Source organism: Scyliorhinus torazame, chromosome 18 (genome assembly GCF_047496885.1).
Source record: "Scyliorhinus torazame isolate Kashiwa2021f chromosome 18, sScyTor2.1, whole genome shotgun sequence".
In the NCBI taxonomy this organism is placed as follows: Eukaryota; Metazoa; Chordata; class Chondrichthyes; order Carcharhiniformes; family Scyliorhinidae; genus Scyliorhinus; species Scyliorhinus torazame.
This window is the reverse complement of record NC_092724.1, coordinates 92748760-92767175: the sequence shown is the minus strand read 5'-3', so window position 1 is coordinate 92767175 and position 18416 is coordinate 92748760. Positions and strand designations below refer to the sequence as shown.

The following is an 18416-nucleotide window of genomic DNA, read 5'->3' as shown; positions in this document are numbered from 1 at the left end:
AGCTGGGCCCATTAACTTTGTCTCCCTCTCCACAGATGCTGCCTGATCTGCTGAGCATTTCCACATTTTCACTTGTTACATCAGATTTTCAGATCTGCGATGTTTTACTTTTGTGCTTATATTGTGTTGTGTTGTAAGACTTTATTTACCTTCAAAGCGGATACAGAATTGGCTAAAACAGACAAAGTAGTGGGCCTTAGTTAAGGGGATGATGGTGGGCTGGGGTGGTCTTGAGAGGACTGTTTCAGATTCAGGACCTCTACAGGGTTTGATCTACATTAATGACATGTACTACATAACACAAAATAAATTGGTCAAATTTGCAGATAATACTAAACTGAGGTTTAGTTTAGGGACAGGAGAGTGTTTGGGCAGGAGAGTCTTACAAAGCACCTAAGAAATTACAGAAAGTCTGCGCCCTCACCTGTTGTGTTTGGTCTTCTATACCTTGCAAAGGACTTCACCAAACACCTCGACTTGTCCAAACCAGGATCTTTATTGAATCACACGTGGTAAGATAGCAATCTGTTACAGAGCAAGTTATCATGGAGTTTCTTTGTACTCCTCTGGAACTCCAGGTTCACCTGTATGTCTTACTACCATCTCCTATATCCATCTGGCTATGGGAGTCCCTGGTCACATGACCATGGTCTTGAGACCGCATGGTGTGTCTGCACTACCACCTGCTGGTTGGAGATCGTATGCCATCCATATATGATATTGCTTACAGGCATATCACCACATCACCAATCTTGATATCCTTCCTAAAATATGGTGCCCAAATTGGACATAATACCGCAGCTGAGGTCTAACCAGGAGAATTGTAATGGCTGTGGCATAATCACAAGTTCAACAGCTTAAAGTGATGTAGACTAAGGGAGGTTCTGGTGAAGCTAACATTTGGAGAGTTATACCCATATCTCTCAAATATCGTGTTCAAAAAACAAACGTCTGTGAGATTGAACTGTGCTCGGATAAGCTACAGCATGATTTTCCATATGAATACGCTTTCTGCATATGTGTGGTATTTCTCTAAAACTTTCTACCATATAAAGAAACGACAAAACATCCTCAACAAATGCACATACTAGTACTTGACAGGTTGGATTTCACACACAGGATACCAATTACTCCTCGAGAAGGAAACGTGATCTCCACTGGTATCCCAAGTCCATTTTACATGGTTGGTCATCTAGAATTCAGGCTCAAACTGCCAATCATTACTGAGAAACAATCACTTCAACCCTGGATAATAACTTGCATTGTCTGGGACAGATAATGAGAGGTTTTCAGGCAGCTGCGTTCCTCTGTAATAGGCTCCTTTCGTTTTGTATTTATATCCCCAGCCACAGAATCCTTTTTCCACAAGCACACATTAATTTCCTACCTTGTTGTGCACAAAATGTGTATTGATGCACTGTATCAACTCCTGTGTGTCAGGTGCTTCGCGCTCTCCGCGGATCACGACCTGCAGGAAGGGGAAGAAAAGGTAGAAATGTAAAGACTAGAGAGCCAGATTGGGCCAATGCACCTGTATTCTGTCAATTTTAACTATTACTCAAGGCTGGTCAATACAGTTCCTATTGACTGCAGCTGTCACTTCAGACTGGAGAATGCTTTTGAGTTCTGCTGCTCTCTTGCCCCCTTACCACCCCAGTGTCGGCATGCTGCTAGTCTGACATCAATTCTGCATAAGCAGGAAAGTTCCTCCAATTAAACATTGGGTAGACCAAAGCCTTGACCTTTTCCACAAACTCAATTCTGTAGTTATCAACTCCAACTCTCTCCCTGGCTGCAGCAAACTGTTCACAACCTCATGGCAGACACGCCCTATTTGACTCTCAGCTCGCCATCCAACCCAGAATCACTTCATTACCAAGACCACCTACTTCCACCTCCCAAATTTTGCCCGTCTCAGTCCATTTATTGCTAAAACCCTCATTCATCCCTTTGTCACCTTCAGTAAAGCCACCCCTTCAGCTTGCCCTTAAAATCTGAAAATAGCCCCGTAAATCTCTTCTTCAATCTCTCCATTAAGTTGTTCCTTGAAACCTACCTCTTTGATCAGGCTTTTTTCCTAATGTCTCCTCATTTAGATTGGTCTCAATTTATTTGATCTTTGAAGCACTTTGACACACTAAAGGAACTATATAAGTTCAAGTTGCTGACAAGGGTGTTCATAGAACACCCTTGGTTGATGTGGCGCAGTTGGAAAAGGATCAATGACATTGGACATCTAAGGGGGGGCCGGGAGGTTCACATGACACTGGATGGGGGCTGGCTCAAAATGTGATATGATTGATCAGCAGGGGAAGGGGGCGTGGAACCCTCTCCAAGCAGGCTGGTCACGTGGAACTTAAGGAGTTGAATGGACCGGACAATTGGTCATGTATGTTCGTGCATCTGCGGAGCCTGAAGGCAGACATGGCCTTTTTGCAGGAGACGTATCTTAAGTGGGCAGCACGGTAGCACAGTGGGTAGCACTGTTGCTTCACAGCTCCAGGGTCCCAGGTTCTATTCCCGGCTTGGGTCACTGTTTGTGCGGAGTCTGCACGTTCTCCCTGAGTCTGTGTGGGTTCCCTCTGGGTGCTCCGGTTTCCTCCCACAGTCCAAAGATGTGCAGGTAAGGTGGACTGGCCATGCCAAATTGCCCTAAATGTCCCCAAAAAAGGTTAGGTGGGGTTACTAAGTCACGGGGATAGGGTGGAGAGTGCTCTTTCCAAGGCCCAGGGCATACTCGATGGGAGAAATGGCCTCCTTCTATACTGTAAATTCTATGATTCTATGAAGATAGGGGACCAGACAAGGTGGAGGAAAGGATGGGTAGGGCATGTGTTTCACTCAGGACTGGACATGAAGATGAGGGAGGTGGTGGTGATGATAAATAAGCAGATGGCATTCAAGGTAGGAACATTGTGGCAGATTTGGGGAGGGAGGTTGGTGATGGTTAGCGGAAAGCTGGAGGGGATGCGGTGGTTTTGGTAAATGTATATGCCTCAAATAGGGATGATGTAGATTTTATGAGGCGGGTGTTAGGGAAGATTTATGGAGCACATTGGGTGGGGGGGGGTCGAGGACCCGTGGAGGTTTGGGAGTCGAGGGCGAAGGAATTTTCATACTTCTCCCATGTGCACCGGATGTACGCCGGATTGATTTTTTCATTCGACAAGGCGTTGCTGGCGTGAGTGGTCGAATCGGTGATTGTGGTTTGCGACCACGTGCGCACAGGGAGGATTTGTGCATGGCCCGAGGGGAGGGACCAGCGCCCGCAGTGGAGACTGGATGTGGGGTTGTTGGCGGAGAAGAAGTGTGCGAGCGGGGTAGGGCTGCCATTCGGGGGTACATGGAGCTAAACGACACGGGGAAGATCACAGCCGCCACACTGTAGGGAGACATTCAAGGGGGGAGTTTATCTCAATTCGAGCACATAGGGAGAAATCAGAACTGGCGGATATGGCAAGGCTGGTGGACGCGATTTTGGGGCTAGACAGGAGGGAAACAGACAGTAAAATTGATGGTGCTGCCAAGGTTTCTGTTCATGTTTTCATCCTGAAGGTTAATGCACTGATCTCTGGGTTTGTGTGGGTGGGGTAGACCCCATGGGTTAGAAGGTTTTTTCTGGAGATGGGGGGGGGGGGGGGGTTGACGCTGCCGAACATGATGAACTATTACCGGGCGGCGAATATCGCTATGGTTAGGAAATCGATCATGGCGGATGTGTTGGTGTGGGTGCGGATGGAAGCGGCATTATGTAGTGGTATGTGTTTAAGGGCTTTGCTATCAGTGCCTCTGCTGTTCTCTCCGGCCAGGTACTCCATGAGCCCATTGGTGGTGTTGGCTCTAAGGGTATGGGGAGCAGTGAGGCAGCACTTGGGACTGGAGGGTGCCTCTGCGTGGGCACTGATCTGCGATAACCATAGGATTGCGGCAGGCGGTTGGATGTGAGGTTTCGGGGGTGGTGGCAAGCAGGGATTGACCGATTTGGTGACATGTTCTTAGGAGGCAAATTTGCGAAGTTGGAGGAACTGGAAGAAGAGTACGAGCTGCCAGGGGGAACAGTTTTAGGTATCTGCACATCCGGGATTTCGTAAGGAGAGAGTTGCCATCCTTTCCTGGGCTGCTGCCCCTGGGGTTGCAAGACAAGGTGTTGTCGAGGGAAGAGGTAGGGAGGGGAGGGTGCCTGAGGTCTACAAGATGGATTGGGAGGAGGCCCTGGTGGGGGATATAAAGCGCAAGTGGGAGGAGGAGCTGGGAGAGGAGGTGGAGGCTGGAACGTGGGCAGAGGCTCTGCAGAGCATGAATGCGTCCTCGTAGTGTGCAAGGTTAAGCCTCATTCAGTTTAAGGTAATACATAGAGTAGTGAGGCCGTGGAATGCCCTACCTGCTACAGTAGTGAACTCGCCAACATTGAGGGCATTTAAAAGTTTATTGGATAAACATATGGATGATAATGGCATAGTGTAGGTTAGATGGCTTTTGTTTCGGTGCAACATCGTGGGCCGAAGGGCCTGTACTGCGCTGTATTGTTCTATGTTCTATGTTCTATAGGGCATATATGACGGTAGCAAGGATGAGTAGGTTCATTAAGGGGGTGGAGGATAGGTAAGGACGGTGTTCAGGGAGGCCCGCAAATCAGTCCACATGTTTTGGGTGTGATGCACTATCAATTACGACGAGACGAGAGTAGAGTGTAATTGAGACTTTATTACGCAAAGATGTGTAGCCTCCCGCAGCTGCTGCTGAAATGGCTGCAGCTCGGAGAGCCCACACATTTATACAGGCAGGGATCTACCCCCGTACCTGTAGTACAGGGGCCTTACCATATTGCCCCTCGTATGCGGTATATACAATACAACAGTGGTGACTACCACATTCACCTCCTGTTTAAAAAGAGTCCAGCGGGGGTGGTGGAAAACTATTTACATTCAGGTGTTTAACATTTTAAGGAAAAGTTCATAAATTCAGACGATCGGGCGCCTTGATCCGGCGTTGTAAGCGCCGCTGTTCTGGTGGCGATTTCGGCGTCGGTTCCGTCGCCGGTGACTCCGGGAGCGTGTCGACCTCATCTTCATCCCTGGGTGGGATAAAGGGGAGAACGGATCGTCCTGGAGCGGGGGCTGTGGTGGGGTGCGCAGGGGGAGGGAGGATGCCACCGGGGCAGAGAGGGGGGGGCCCAGTAGGTGCCAGGTCCCTGAGGGAGACTGTGTCTTGGAGGCCGTCGGGGTACGCTACGTAGGCGTACTGTGGGTTCGAATGAAATAGCTGTACCCTCTCAACCAATGGGTCCGCCTTGTGTAGCCGCACGTGCTTGCAGAGGAGGACGTGTCCTGGAGCTGCCAGCCACATTGGGAGCGAAACCCCAGAGGTGGACTTTCTGGGGAAGGCAAAGAGACGTTCATAGGAAGTTTCGTCAGTTGAGTGCAAAGGAGCAACTGAATGGAGTGAAGGGCGTCGGGGGGGATTTCCTGCCAGCAGGAGGCCGGGAGATTTCTGGACCATAGGGCCAGCTGGACGGCCTTCCAGACCGTCCCATTCTCCTGCTCCACCTGCCCGTTTCCCCGGGGGTTGTAGCTGGTCGTCCTGCTCGAGGCAATGCCCCTGTTGAGCAGGTACTGGCGCAGCTCATCGCTCATGAATGAGGATCCCCTGTCACTGTGGATGTAGGCGGGGAAACCGAACAGCGTGAAGATGGTGTTGAGGGCTTCGATGATGGTGGCAGGCGTCATATCGGGGCATGGGATGGCGAAGGGGAATCTGGAATACTCGTCGACCACATTAAGAAAGAACGTGTTTCGGTCGGTGAAGGGGAGGGGCCCTTTGAAGTCCACGCTGAGGCGCTCAAAGAGGTGGGAGGCCTTCACCAGGTGCGCTCGGTCAGGCCGGTAGAAGGGTGGTTTACACTCCATGCAGACCTGGCAGTCTCTGGTGATAGCCCGGACTTCCTCGATGGAGTAGGGTAGATTGCGGGCCTTTATGAAGTGATAAAAGCGGGTGACCCCTGGGTGACAGAGATCGTCGTGCAGGGTCCGGAGTCGGTCCACTTGTGCGCTGGCACAAGTACCTCGGGTTCGAGCATCGGGGGGCTCGTTGAGCTTACCGGGGCGATACAAGATCTCGTAATTATAGGTGGAGAGCTCGATCCTCCACCACAAGATCTTATCATTTTTGATCTTACCCCGCTGTGTGTTGTTGAACATGAAGGCAACCGACTGTTGGTCTGTGAGGAGAGTGAATCTCCTCATCATAATAAAGTATAACATGGCATTATTTGGAAGGGAGGTCGGAATTTGAGGAAGTAACCCCTGCCCACCCCAGAAAGGGGCTTCATGCTCTGAAAATGGCAGGGAGAGACTTAACGCCCTTTCCCTCGCATCACTGTGATCTCCCCTGCCGACAGATTGCTAGGAGACCGAAACACATACCTGGGTCAGGCAGTCACTTATGTTAACTTGCAAATCGCAGCTTCTATGATGTATGTCACACTCTATTGCCGGCCAGGTAATGCCTCCAATGCCGCACAGCTTCAACGATAGCTTGGGCATCCTTTTCAACGGAGGAGTGCCGAATTTCGGAGGCATGGAGGGTGCGTGAAAAGAATGCCACAGGCCTGCCTGCCTGGTTGAGGATGGCGGCTAGAGCGACGTCTGATGCATCGTTCTCGACTTGGAGGGGAGCGACTCATCGACCGCGTGCATCGCGGCCTTGGCGGGTGTCGGCCTTGGTACGGTTGAAGGCCTGGTGAACCTCGGCCGTCGGGGGAAAATGGTGGAGTGAATGAGTGGGCGGGCCTTGTCCGCATAGTTAGGGACCCAGTGGGCGTAGCACGAGAAGAAGCCCAGGCATCGTTTGAGGGAGTTGGCACAGTGGGGAAGGGGGAGTTCCATGAGGCGGCGCATGCGATCGGGGTCGGGCCCTAGCCCTCCGTTCTGGACCACATAGCCGAGAATTGCTAATCGGTTTTGTGTTGAACACGCACTTCTCCTTGTTGCAGGTTAGGTTGAGGAATTTAGCGGTGTGGAGGAATTTGGAAAGGTTAGCGTCGTGGTCCTGCTGGTCATGGCCGCAGATGGTGACATTATCCAGGTACGGGAAGGTGGCCCGCAGTCCGTACCGGTCAACCATTCGGTCCATCTCCCGTTGGAAGACCGAGAGCCCGTTAATGACGCCAAAGGGAACCCTAAGGAAGTGGTAAAGGCGGCCGTCCGCTTCAAACGCGGTGTACGGGCGGTCCGCTTTGCGAATGGGGAGCTGGTGGTAGGCTGTCGAGAAGACTGTCGGTACTATGCAATCTGATTGACCATATCAGATATGCGTGGGAGGGTGTACGCGTTGAGCTGCGTGTACCGATTGGTGGTTTGACTGTAGTCAACGACCATCCTGTTTTTCTCCCCAGTTTTCACAACTACCACTTGGGCTCTCCAGGGGCTGTTGCTGGCCTCGATAATACCTTCCCGTAGCAGCTGCTGGACCTCAGACCTGATGAAGGTTCTGTCCTGGGCGCTGAACCGTCTGCTCCTGGTGGCGATCGGTTTGCAATCCAGGGTGAGGTTTGCAAACAGAGAAGGTGGGTCGACCTGAAGGGTCGTGAGACCGGAGACAGAAGGGGTGGTAGGGGCCCGCCAAATTTCAGGGTTAGGCTCTGGAGGTTGCACTGGACGTCCAGGCAGAGTAGCAAGGCAGCGCAGAGGTCGGGGAGGACGTAGAGCCGGAAGCCGCTGAACTCTACACCCTGGATGGTGAGGGTGGCGGTGCAGTACCCCTGGATCGCCACGGAGTGGGATCCGGAGGCCAGGGAGATTTTCTGGTTAATGGGGTGTACCGTGAGGGAGCAGCGCCTTACCGTATCGGGGTGGATGAAGCTCTCAGTGGGGCTCCCGGAGTCCAGAAGGCAGGATATCTTGTGCCCGTTGACCTTCACTGTCGTTGACGCAGTCGCGAGGTTGTGCGATCGGGACTGGTCGATCGTGATGGGGGCGAGACGCGGCTGGTCGGCGGCGGTTGCAGGCGATGAGATGAGCGGCCCAGTGAGGTGGCCGACGAGCAGGGTCCTGAGGCAGGCAAGATGGCGGCGCCCACGGGCCGTACGTGTTGTGAGGCGAGCTAGATGGCGGTGCCCACGGGTCGCACGTGTGGGGTGCAGGGACAATAGCGGCAATCGAGCGGGCCTGGCACACAGCAGCGAAATGTCCTTTCTTCCCGCAGGCCTTGCAGAGCGCGCTCCGCGCTGGGCAGCGCTGCCGGGGGTGTTTTGGCTGTCAGCAGAAGTAGCACTTGGGTCCCCTGGGGTTGGTTGGCTGCTGCACGGCGCAGGCCTGGGGTTGGCTGGGGGGGCCAACGATGCCCAGGAGGGGTGGGCCGTGCGGTCGGGGACGTACGCCTGTACATTGCGTGAGGTGACTGTGAGCGAGAACGCTAGTTTCTTGGTCGCCGCGAGGTCGAGGGTAGCCCCTTCTAAGAGGCACTGGCGGATGTAGGCCGACCCTATACCCATAATGAACGCGTCTCTAACTAGCAGGTCAGAATGTTCAATGGCCGAAACGGCCTGGCAATCGCAGTCTCTCAGCAGGGCACGCCAGAAATCTTCCACAGATTCACCGGGGAGTTGATGCCGCGTGGACAGGAGGTGCCTGGCGTAGATTTTGTTGGTCTGCTGAGTGTAGTTCGCCTTCAGTAGCGCCATAGCCTCAGTGTAGGTCGGCGAGTCCTGGATGAGGGGAAAGATATCGGAGCTCAGCCGCGTGGAAAGGATCTGGAGCTTCTGTGCCTCTGAGGGTGGTTCAGTCGCAGATCCGATGTCGGCTTCAACGCAAGCTAGCCAATGTGCGAAGGCCGACTTGGTGTTGTCTACTTGAGGGTGCAGCTGCAGGCGATCTGGCTTGATGCGGAGATCCATCGTTGTAAAATCTTTGCGTAATAAATTGATGTACTATCAATTACGACGAGACAAGAGTAGAGTGTAATCGAGGCTTTATTACGCAAAGATGTGTAGCCTCCCGCAGCTGCTGCCGAAATGGCTGCAGCTCGGAGAGCCCACACATTTATACTCCGCCTACTGGGCGGAGCCAGCAGGCAAGGATCTAGCCCCATACCTGTAGTACAGGGGCCTTACCGTAATACCCCTCATATGCGGTATACACAATACAACAGTGGTGACTACCACAGGGTGTGTCCAAGGCTAACGGGGTTCTGGCAGGGATTTGCAGACATAATGTCAGAGGTGCTGGGGGTGGAGGTGGCTCCAAGTACAGAGGTGGCAAAATGTGAGGTGTCGGAAGACTCAGGAGTTCAGGGAGTGAGAGACGCCGATATTCTGGTCTTTGCTTCCCTGGGCCCAAAGTCGGATTTTGCTTGGGTGGCGAGACTCAAAGCCAAAAGTGGGGGTGCAGGTGAGCGACTTGGCGGAATTCCTGAGGCCGGAGAGGGTCAAGTTCATCTTGAGGGGGTCGGTGAGGAAAATGGGGAAGGCAGGATGTGAGATGTGGGCGGTATTAAGGGAGCGGGGGGTGGGGTGGGGGGGGGGGGGGTGGGGGGGTGGAGGAATGGGTGTTGATCGTTTATAATGCTGTTTGGTTGTTCTACTGCTTTTGTTTGTTTATAGGAAAATGCTTTCAACACCAACTGCCTCTGTAGCAGGGTCCACCCCACCCTCGGCACCTTCCCCGCCCATACAAAGTCAGAGATGATTGTGTCCACTTTCCGAAAAAAGGCCTTTGGTATAAAGATCGGGAGAGCCTGAAAGATAAACAAGAACCTCGGTAGAATATTCATTTTCACCACTTGGACCCTCCCCGCCATCATTAAGTGCAGTGTATCCCACCTCTTAAGATCCTCCCTCCCTGGCCTCCTCCACCAGCTTTGTTAAGTTCCACTTATGGAGCCCCGTCCATTCCCTCGCTACCTGAATCTCCAAGTACCTAAACCTATCCCTCTGTAAATGGCATCCCCCCTAAATTAGCCCGCTGTGCCAGCTCATTCACCGGGAATACCTTGCTTTTCCCTATATTCAGCTTGTATCCCGAGAACCCTCCAAACCTCCCCAACAGGCCCATAATCCTTCCCATACTCTCCAACGGATCCGAAATATATAGCAAGAGGTCATCGGCATAGAGCGACACCCGATGCTCCCTCTGTCCCCTCATTATCCCCTGCCACTCTGCCGACCCCCTGAGAGCCATCACCAATGGCTCTATGGCCAGCGCAAACAGCAGTGGCGACAGCGGGCACCCCTGCCTCGTACCCCTGTGTAAGTCAAAGCTTTGTGAGCTCATATCATTCATTCTCACCCTCGCTCTTGGCGCCACATACAGCAACCGCACCCATGCCACAAATCTCGGCCCAAACCCAAACCTTCCCAAAACTTTGAACAAGTACCGCCACTCCACCCGGTCAAATGCTTTCTCCGCGTCCAGAGCTCTTGACGGATTCATCACCACATTCAACAGCCGTCTTATATTACTTGCGAGCTGCCTGCCTTTCACGAAGACTGTTTGATCTTCTGCAACCACCCCCGGGACACTATCCTCCATCCTTCCCGCCAGCAACTTAGCCAATACTTTCACATCTGTGTTCAATAGTGATATGGGTCTATACGACCCACATTCCACCGGATCCTTTCCTTTTTTGGGGGATTAGTGTGATTACTGCCTGCTTCATCGTCTTCGGCAACTCCCCTTCTCCAGTGCTTCATTAAACGCCCCCAATAGATGTGGTGCCAGATCCACTGTAAATTCTTTTAAAATTCTGCCGGGTACCCATCCGGCCCAGGGGCCTTCCCCGACTTCATACCCCTGATACTATCTAGCACCTCCCTCAGCCCTTGGGGCTCCTCCAACGCCTGCCTCTTTGCTTCCTCCACCTGGGGAAATTCCAGCTCATCCAGAAACCGCCCCATGTCCCCCTCCTCTCCTCCTGGGTCTGCCTCATAAAGTCCCTGGTAATACTCTCTAAATGCCTCATTTATCTTCCCTGGCTCTGACACCACATCCCCAGCCCCAGTCCGGGTCTTCAATATTTCCCTGGACGCAGCCTGCCTCCGCAGCTGGTGCGCCAGCATGCGGCTCGCCTTCTCCAACCTGCTTCATTATTATTGGGCAGCGAATGTGGACAAGGTGCGGCGGTGGTGGGAAGGAGAAGGGGTAGAGTGGGTTAGGATGGAGGAGGAATCTTGTGAGGGGTCTAGTTTGAGGGCTATGGTGATGGCAGCATTGCCAATGGCTCCGAGTAGTTTTCAGGGATCCCAGCGGTGCAGTCCATGGTGAAGATATGGAATCAGCTGAGGAGGCATTTTAGGGTGGAAGGGATGTCGGTGCTAACGCTGCTATGCGAGAATCATGGGTTTGAGCCGGGAGGGCTGGATAATGTATACAGGAGGTGTAGGGAAGTGGGGCTGGTCAAGATGAGGGATTTGTATTTGGAGGAAGGGTTCGCCAGTCTGGAGGAGCTAAGGGGAAAGGTAGAGCTGATGACGGGTAGTGAGTTCAGGTATCTACAGGTTAGGGACATTGCACGAAAGGTCTGGAAGGAGTTCCCTAGATTGCAGGGATACACCCTGCTGGAGCAACTGCTGCTTCCGGATGTGGAAGGGGAGGGAAGAATTGGGGATATATATAAGTGGTTGGGGGAGCAGGGAGGCGAGCGGGTGGTGAAGATGAAGGAGAAATGGGAAGCGGAGTTGGGAACGGAGATCAATTGGGGAGTATGGAGTGAGGCACTGCGAAGGGTAAACGGGATCTCCTCTTGTGCAAGGATGAGCCTGATTCAGTTTAAGGTGGTGCACAGAATGCATATGACTCGGGCGAGAATGAATGGGTTCTTTCAGGGGGTAACAGATGAGTGTGAGAGGTGTGGGCGTGGGCCAGCGAATCATGCGCACATGTTTTGGGGTTGTGAAAAATTGGGAAGATTCTGGGCAGGAGTGTTCACGGTCTTAACCAGGATAGTGGAGGAGGAGGTGGTCCTTTGGTGGCGATATTTGGGGTTTCAGAGAAGCCGGAGCTCATGGAGAGGAGGAAGGCCGATGTCATGGCCTTCGCCTCTCTGATTGCACGGTGACAAATTTTGTTGGAGTGGCGGTTGGCATCGCCACCGGGGGTAGCAGCATGGTTGGGTGACCTGTACGACTTCCTGCGGTTAGAGAAGATAAAGTATGAGTTAAGGGGCTCAGCAGGGGAGTCTGAGAAACGGTGGGGGGTGTTTGTGACCATGTTTGAGAAGCTGTTCGTCGCAGGGCAGGGGGTGGGGGAGGTGAAAAAGGAGGAAAATCTGTACAAACTGTATAGTTGATTGTTGGGAAGAATGTTTCCCGGGGTGTTTATTTGCTGTAACTACTTTGATACAAGTTTGAGTAAAATGTGTTTTTTTTAAAAAATGAAAATGCTTTCAATAAAATATTTATTGAAAAACTCTTGAGGCATTTCGAGAGTCACAAATCTTGCGGGATTCAACGGGCTTGTCCCGACAATAAGTTGGGCATGACGAGGCCAATGAATCGTGCCATATTCTTCAATGAAGATCCTGCTGACTGGTTCCAAAGATACTGAAAGAAACGATTCCTCCCAGTTCCCTGGCCAAGATTTCTCCCTCGTCTGCCAAAAAAAACGATTAACTCGTCATTCACCTAGTTTGCTTCATGTCGGACATCCTGGTGCACAATGATTGTTACGTACTCCCAGTCAACAACAACGACTTCACCTCATAAATTAACTCTCTGCTTCAGGATTAGATTTCTGCTATTTGAAAAGGAAGGGTTGGATATTTTTAACAGCACATTCACACTCCAGCCATTGAACTAGGAGTGAATCGCCTCTGGTTTGTTTTGTGTTTGATGCACATAGGCAGCCGGATCTGAGTTGCTAGCGATTCATTAACATTGTGGATTTATGAGATCTTAATAGGCATAAGCACACAAATCAGTGCAGTAAATTTTTTGGTCACTACAAATATTTGATGGCTAAAAAGATTGACAGAGCTGTTTTGTGTGCATGCATCTCTCGGAAAGGCCAACCAACTGAGGAACCCACCAACACTTTTAAAAATGCTTTTGTTACGACAACTTGGGAAACTGCGTGATCAATTCCAGCCCCAGTCATCCTGGAGTCGCAACACAAGTGAATTAACCAATAATTCTTATACACAGGGCATGGGATTCTCCATTGGCTGATGTCAGAATCGCGAAACGCGATTGGGCGGAGACTAGGGGCGAAATTCTCCCGAAACGGCGCGATGTCCGCCGACTGGCGCCCAAAACGGTGCCAATCAGACGGGCATCGCGCCGCCCCAAAGGTGCGGAATGCTCCGCATCTTTGGGGGCCGAGCCCCAACATTGAGGGGCTAGGCCGGCGCAGGAGGAATTTCCGCCCCGCCAGCTGGCGGAAACGGCCTTTGTTGCTCCGCCAGCTGGCGCGGAAATGACATCCCCAGGCGGCGCATGCGTGGGAGCGTCAGCGGCCGCTGACAGTTTCCCACGCATGCGCAGTGGAGGGAGTCTCTTCCGCCTCCACCATGGTGGAGACCGTGGCGGAGGCGGAAGGGAAAGAGTGCCCCCACAGCACAGGCCCGCCCGCTGATCGGTGGGCCCCGATCGCGGGCCAGGCCACCGTGGGGGCACCCCCCGGGGCCAGATCGCCCCGCGCCCCCCCCCCCCCCCCAGGACCCCGGAGCCCGCCCACACCACCTTGTCCCGCCGTTCAAAAGGTGGTTTAATCCACGCCGGCGGGACAGGCAATTTATCGGCGGGACTTCGGCCCATCCGGGCCGGAGAATCAAGCGGGGGGGGCCCGCCAACCGGCGTAGCCCGATTCCCGCCCCCGCCGAATATCCGGTGCTGGAGACTTCGGCAACCGGCGGGGGCGGGATTCACGGCAGCCCCCGGCGATTCTCCAACCCGGCGGGGGGTAGGAGAATGACGCCCCAGGTTCTTATATTAAAATTGCAGCGGGCTCCGATTTGACGCCAAATTGCAATTCTCCGTCACCTCGACAGTGGCATCAATGAAACCAGAGCACCCGGAGTAAACCCACGCAGACATGCGGGGAATGTACAAACTCCACATGGAAAGTCACCCGAGGCTGGAATTGAACCCGGGTCCCTGGCGTTGTGAGGCAGCAGTGCTAACCACTGCACCACCGTGCCAACCTGGAGAGACACTTTAGTTTTTATTAAACTGAGCCTTCAACTTGAAGGTTCACATTCAGGCCCATTTCCTTCATGAGACACTTTGTCTCACATCAAACCTGGCTTCCAGTGCGTGGTTTGACTTCAAGCCTTTGAAGTTTGGAGGTAATAGCACCCACATCTTGCTGGAGAGAAAATCAGTCCTTCCAGTGGCCTTTAGCTGGGTCTTTCGGGAGGGAATTCGTTGAAATCCTCCACCCAGACTGAAACATCAAATGTGAAACAGAAAAACAAGTCTTGCGACACTAAAAAGCATATCAGTGTGATCATATGCAATCACCACCTGTTACCGGGCAGAGCACCGGATTTCTGGGCCAAGTTAGTCAAACCGAGTCATCACTAATCTATCCTGCTGTCGCAATCCTCTGCTCAAATTAAAGGCACAGGCCACTTACTGTTTTGTTATGCTCTTGACGTAGCATAAGCTGCTTCCTTGATGTGCATTCTGACAAAGGAAGGTTCAGACTTGGAGATAACTTAAACACGTTTCTTAAACTATTAATAATTCTCCTACTTGGATTCAACGTTACTGTTAATCCTTCTATAGCTACTCAGACTGACTAGCCAGTCTGCTACAATCCACGTGGTGGGAGTGATGTGTTTCAATCAACCCTGTGTCTGTGCTCACTGAGAGTCTCCACTGGAAAGAGACTGAGCATGTGTGATGTGTCCTTTTATATGGGTTGGTGTAATGCCCTCCTGTGGTTGTGTCACCTCTGTGTGTATCGTGACTGCCCATTGGTCGTGTCCTATCTTACTGACCTATTGGTTGACTGTCTGTGTGTCATGTCTCTGGTGTTCCCGCTCGTGTCTAGCTAGGTGTAGTGTATGTACATTAACCCTTTGTGTATTTACTGTGATGTATATCACCACACTTACAAGCTGCTTTGCTTTAAAGTTACAGGACCAAAATAAGGGAATAGACAGGAACAAACAGGAGGAACCCTTACACTTTTAACATTGCTTTATATGCTATAAAATGTCATACATAATGATGCACTAATTTCAAAGTGAGCTACATATATTAGGTAATTTGTCTTTTCCCAGAAATTAGTCAGGCTCTGGAATATTTTCCCATCTGATGTGGTGGATGCTGATTGCATGAATTTCCTTTGAAAGGTAGCTGGGATGATTCCTGACTAGAGCAGAGACTGCATCACCTTGAAGGCAGGTGTCCTTATGGATAACACTCAGCCCATATGATATCCTGGACTGGATTTGATTGCCCAAGGGTGTCCAGGAGGTGGAATTTTCCAAGAGTACATTTTCCTCAATTGGCTCTGGTCTCTTTCTCTGTCCTATCAGCTGTCCCAGGAGATTAGATGGCTGTGGGTGTGGGCGCGAGGATGGAGGTGGGCTGAGTGCTAAGTTTCCAGCTATCATCAATGAGAGGCAGACTTCATGGACAAGTTGGTTTGCCTGTGCATCAGTTTTAAATGCTCGTATAGACTACTATAGCCTTTTACAACACACTAGAATGCAGAAAGCAGTACTTATCATTGATTTTGCAACAATTTTGTGAACATTATGTTTCTTCCTTTTCAGCATGGATTTCTGATTTCAATAAATCCATGCAGTGACCGTGCAGCATCACTGGTTCTGTTTGGAAATTCTAATTTTCTGAGAACTGAATCATAATTCACACATCAGTTATGCTGGTTAGTTCTGAGGGGATTGAAATATAAATCTAAAACTGACGTCCGTTTTATAAATAACACCATGCAAAATCTGTCCTCTGCGCTGACTTGGATCTAAATCATCCCCCAAACTAGAGGACTGGACCAACCAGGATCTATCAGATTCTCACGGCTCAGGCCTACTCAGTCCTGGAGTGACCTGAATCTCAGGCAAGAGACTTCCACATGTCCAGATGCACAGAATGAGACATTAACATAGACACACCCTTAACCATGGAATTTTGCATGCAGTTTGCAAGGTAACAATATGATAATATCAAACTTAAATACTCCTCTGTAGGTCAGTGTAGGAGATCCACATATTGTTCTTCAAAAACCTACAGTGAGGGTTTGGCAATCTCACCAGAAATCGTAATTAACTGTTAAACGGCTGCTAGTGGTATCCGGTCAGAATGTGAATGGAGATGGAAAGGACTCCACACCACTGGGACTCCAGGATATCACATGCACAGTGATAGAAAACAAAGAGGCTAGCGTTGCCAACACATCAGGGATGTCCTGAAGTCTATCTATGATTTAAAGTTCAGTACTCTGAACATTGCTGGGATCAATGCGGGAGATAAATCACTGTAGCATCAAGACAAATTGCACCCATTTCAATTTTCTTGCAATACTTTCATGTATTAGTTATCAGAGCATTGAAGATGGGGAAAAGATGATTTGACTGGACATGGCATTTGGAGAATTAGGTGCGATTCAACCAAAACATTTCTATGTCCGGTTTCAGGCGCGTTTCGCGGGGTGTTTCTCAGAGCCTGCAGCACCGATAAAGACCCCGCTATTCAACTGCACTTTGCTGTTTATTTTGGCCTCGACGAGGAACTCCCCATTGGGGCTACACTTCAGTCATTAAAGACTACGTGCAGATCGGGGTGCCATTTTTAAAGGCAGCCCCAATTGTCCGACTCCCCCTCACAGTGCCCTTGCCAATTGCAAATCTCACGAGAGGCCTCTTGCGAGATTCAACGGCCTCGACCTGACACTAATTCAGGAACGACAAGGCTGATGAATCGCGCCCATGTCCAGCCGAGTGTCCGGCCGAGCTGCAACACAAAATAGGTCATGCACAATGCATATCTTTAAATTGCCACACATACACAGTCATGTAAAAGGAATTTAAAGGGTATGAGCACGCTAACAAATCACACATGAACTCGAAATAAAAACTGGAGGTAACGCGAGTCGAAGCAGAATGTCTTGTGATGAAACCTCCAAGAATAAGCCAACAAGATGGAAACCCTGGGTTTGTCAAATAACGAGGTGTAAAAGAAAGTCCGTCATTGTCCCAAAAAAGCTACAAAATGCATAGTACACGCACAGGAAAGGGTCACGGGCTTTGGGCTCATCAAGGGGTTGCCATTCAAATTTTGTAACAAACAAATACAGTTTTTCAAGGGTTTCCAAGGGCAACCTACTTATTAATAAAAAATGGGAAGTAGAAGAAAACTGTTCAAACTATAAGAATGGGGCCTCTCCTGTATTGTACGATACATCAATGAGCACAGCCACAATGGGCCAATGTCAGTGTTCTCTACCATAAAACTCTTGGTTCTTATAATCATAGAATCCCTACAGTGAAGAAGGCCATTTGGCCCATCGAGTTTGGACCTACCCTCTGAAAGAGAATCCTACCAAGGGCCATGTCTCCACCCTATCCCCAGAATTGAGTAACCCCACCTAACACTAAGGGGCAATTTAACATGGTCAATCCACCTAACCTGCACATTGTTGGACTGTGGGAGGGAACCTGACCACCCGGAGAAAACCCAAAATGTTAAACAAGCAATTAATTGCTCTTCAGCTGTTTCTTTTGCAATACTTAAGATTATACATTGACAAAAAAATATTGTGGATGCTGCAAGTTTGGGGTTCCCAAACCTCCCAGAAAAACAAATATAACTTGTTGCTGTGCAACAATTAGGCATTCCTATCCCAAGCGCTGCCTCCAGTACCCTGGGAGTTAGCAATTTAAACATCCCGCCACTGTGTGCCCATGTGGACTGACGTGGGGAACTGTAACTGCTGGCCTTGCGTCGGCAGTCAGAACCGGGTTAAACCTCATTGATTTAAAACGGAATCATTTCCCAGCATTTTCCGTGGAGCTCACCATTGGCTACTATGGAAAGTGAACTGGGGGAAGTCAGGAACTGGAACAAGAGTTGAGAATTGGGGGCATGTCGGAAATGGTGATCGAGGGGGAACTTGTAAAACTGGTTAGAAGAAAGATAATCAATGTAAAATGTTAGCTCTGTTTCTCTCCCCACAGATGCTTCCTGAACTGCTGACTTTTTTCCCAACATTTTTCTGTTTTTATTTCAGATTATAAAACTTTGCTCCTCATTCTGAGAAATAGGAACAATTACAGGTATCTAGTTGATCAATCTGTCTTGCATGGTAGTGACAGGTTTGTCATGATATGCTGACATGCAGATAATGATATACAGACAGGCACAGACAGGCAGCTAATGAACACAGAGAACAGGACATGACCAATGAGCAGGCAGGACACTCAGGGGTGGTATCTCACTATAAAAGGCACGAGGCACT

At 50.7% G+C, this 18416-nt stretch overlaps 1 protein-coding gene across 3 annotated transcripts in view; it reads right to left on the bottom strand.

Annotated features, from left to right (window-relative positions):
• spata20 (spermatogenesis associated 20) overlaps nucleotides 1–18416 on the bottom strand; it is a 763436-nt gene that overhangs the window by 273538 nt on the left and 471482 nt on the right. For all 3 annotated transcript variants that reach the window (XM_072483047.1, XM_072483048.1, XM_072483049.1), the window contains exon 15: nucleotides 1388–1468. In XM_072483047.1, the coding sequence (XP_072339148.1) occupies nucleotides 1388–1468 (81 nt within the window). The remainder of the gene's footprint in view (nucleotides 1–1387; nucleotides 1469–18416) is intronic.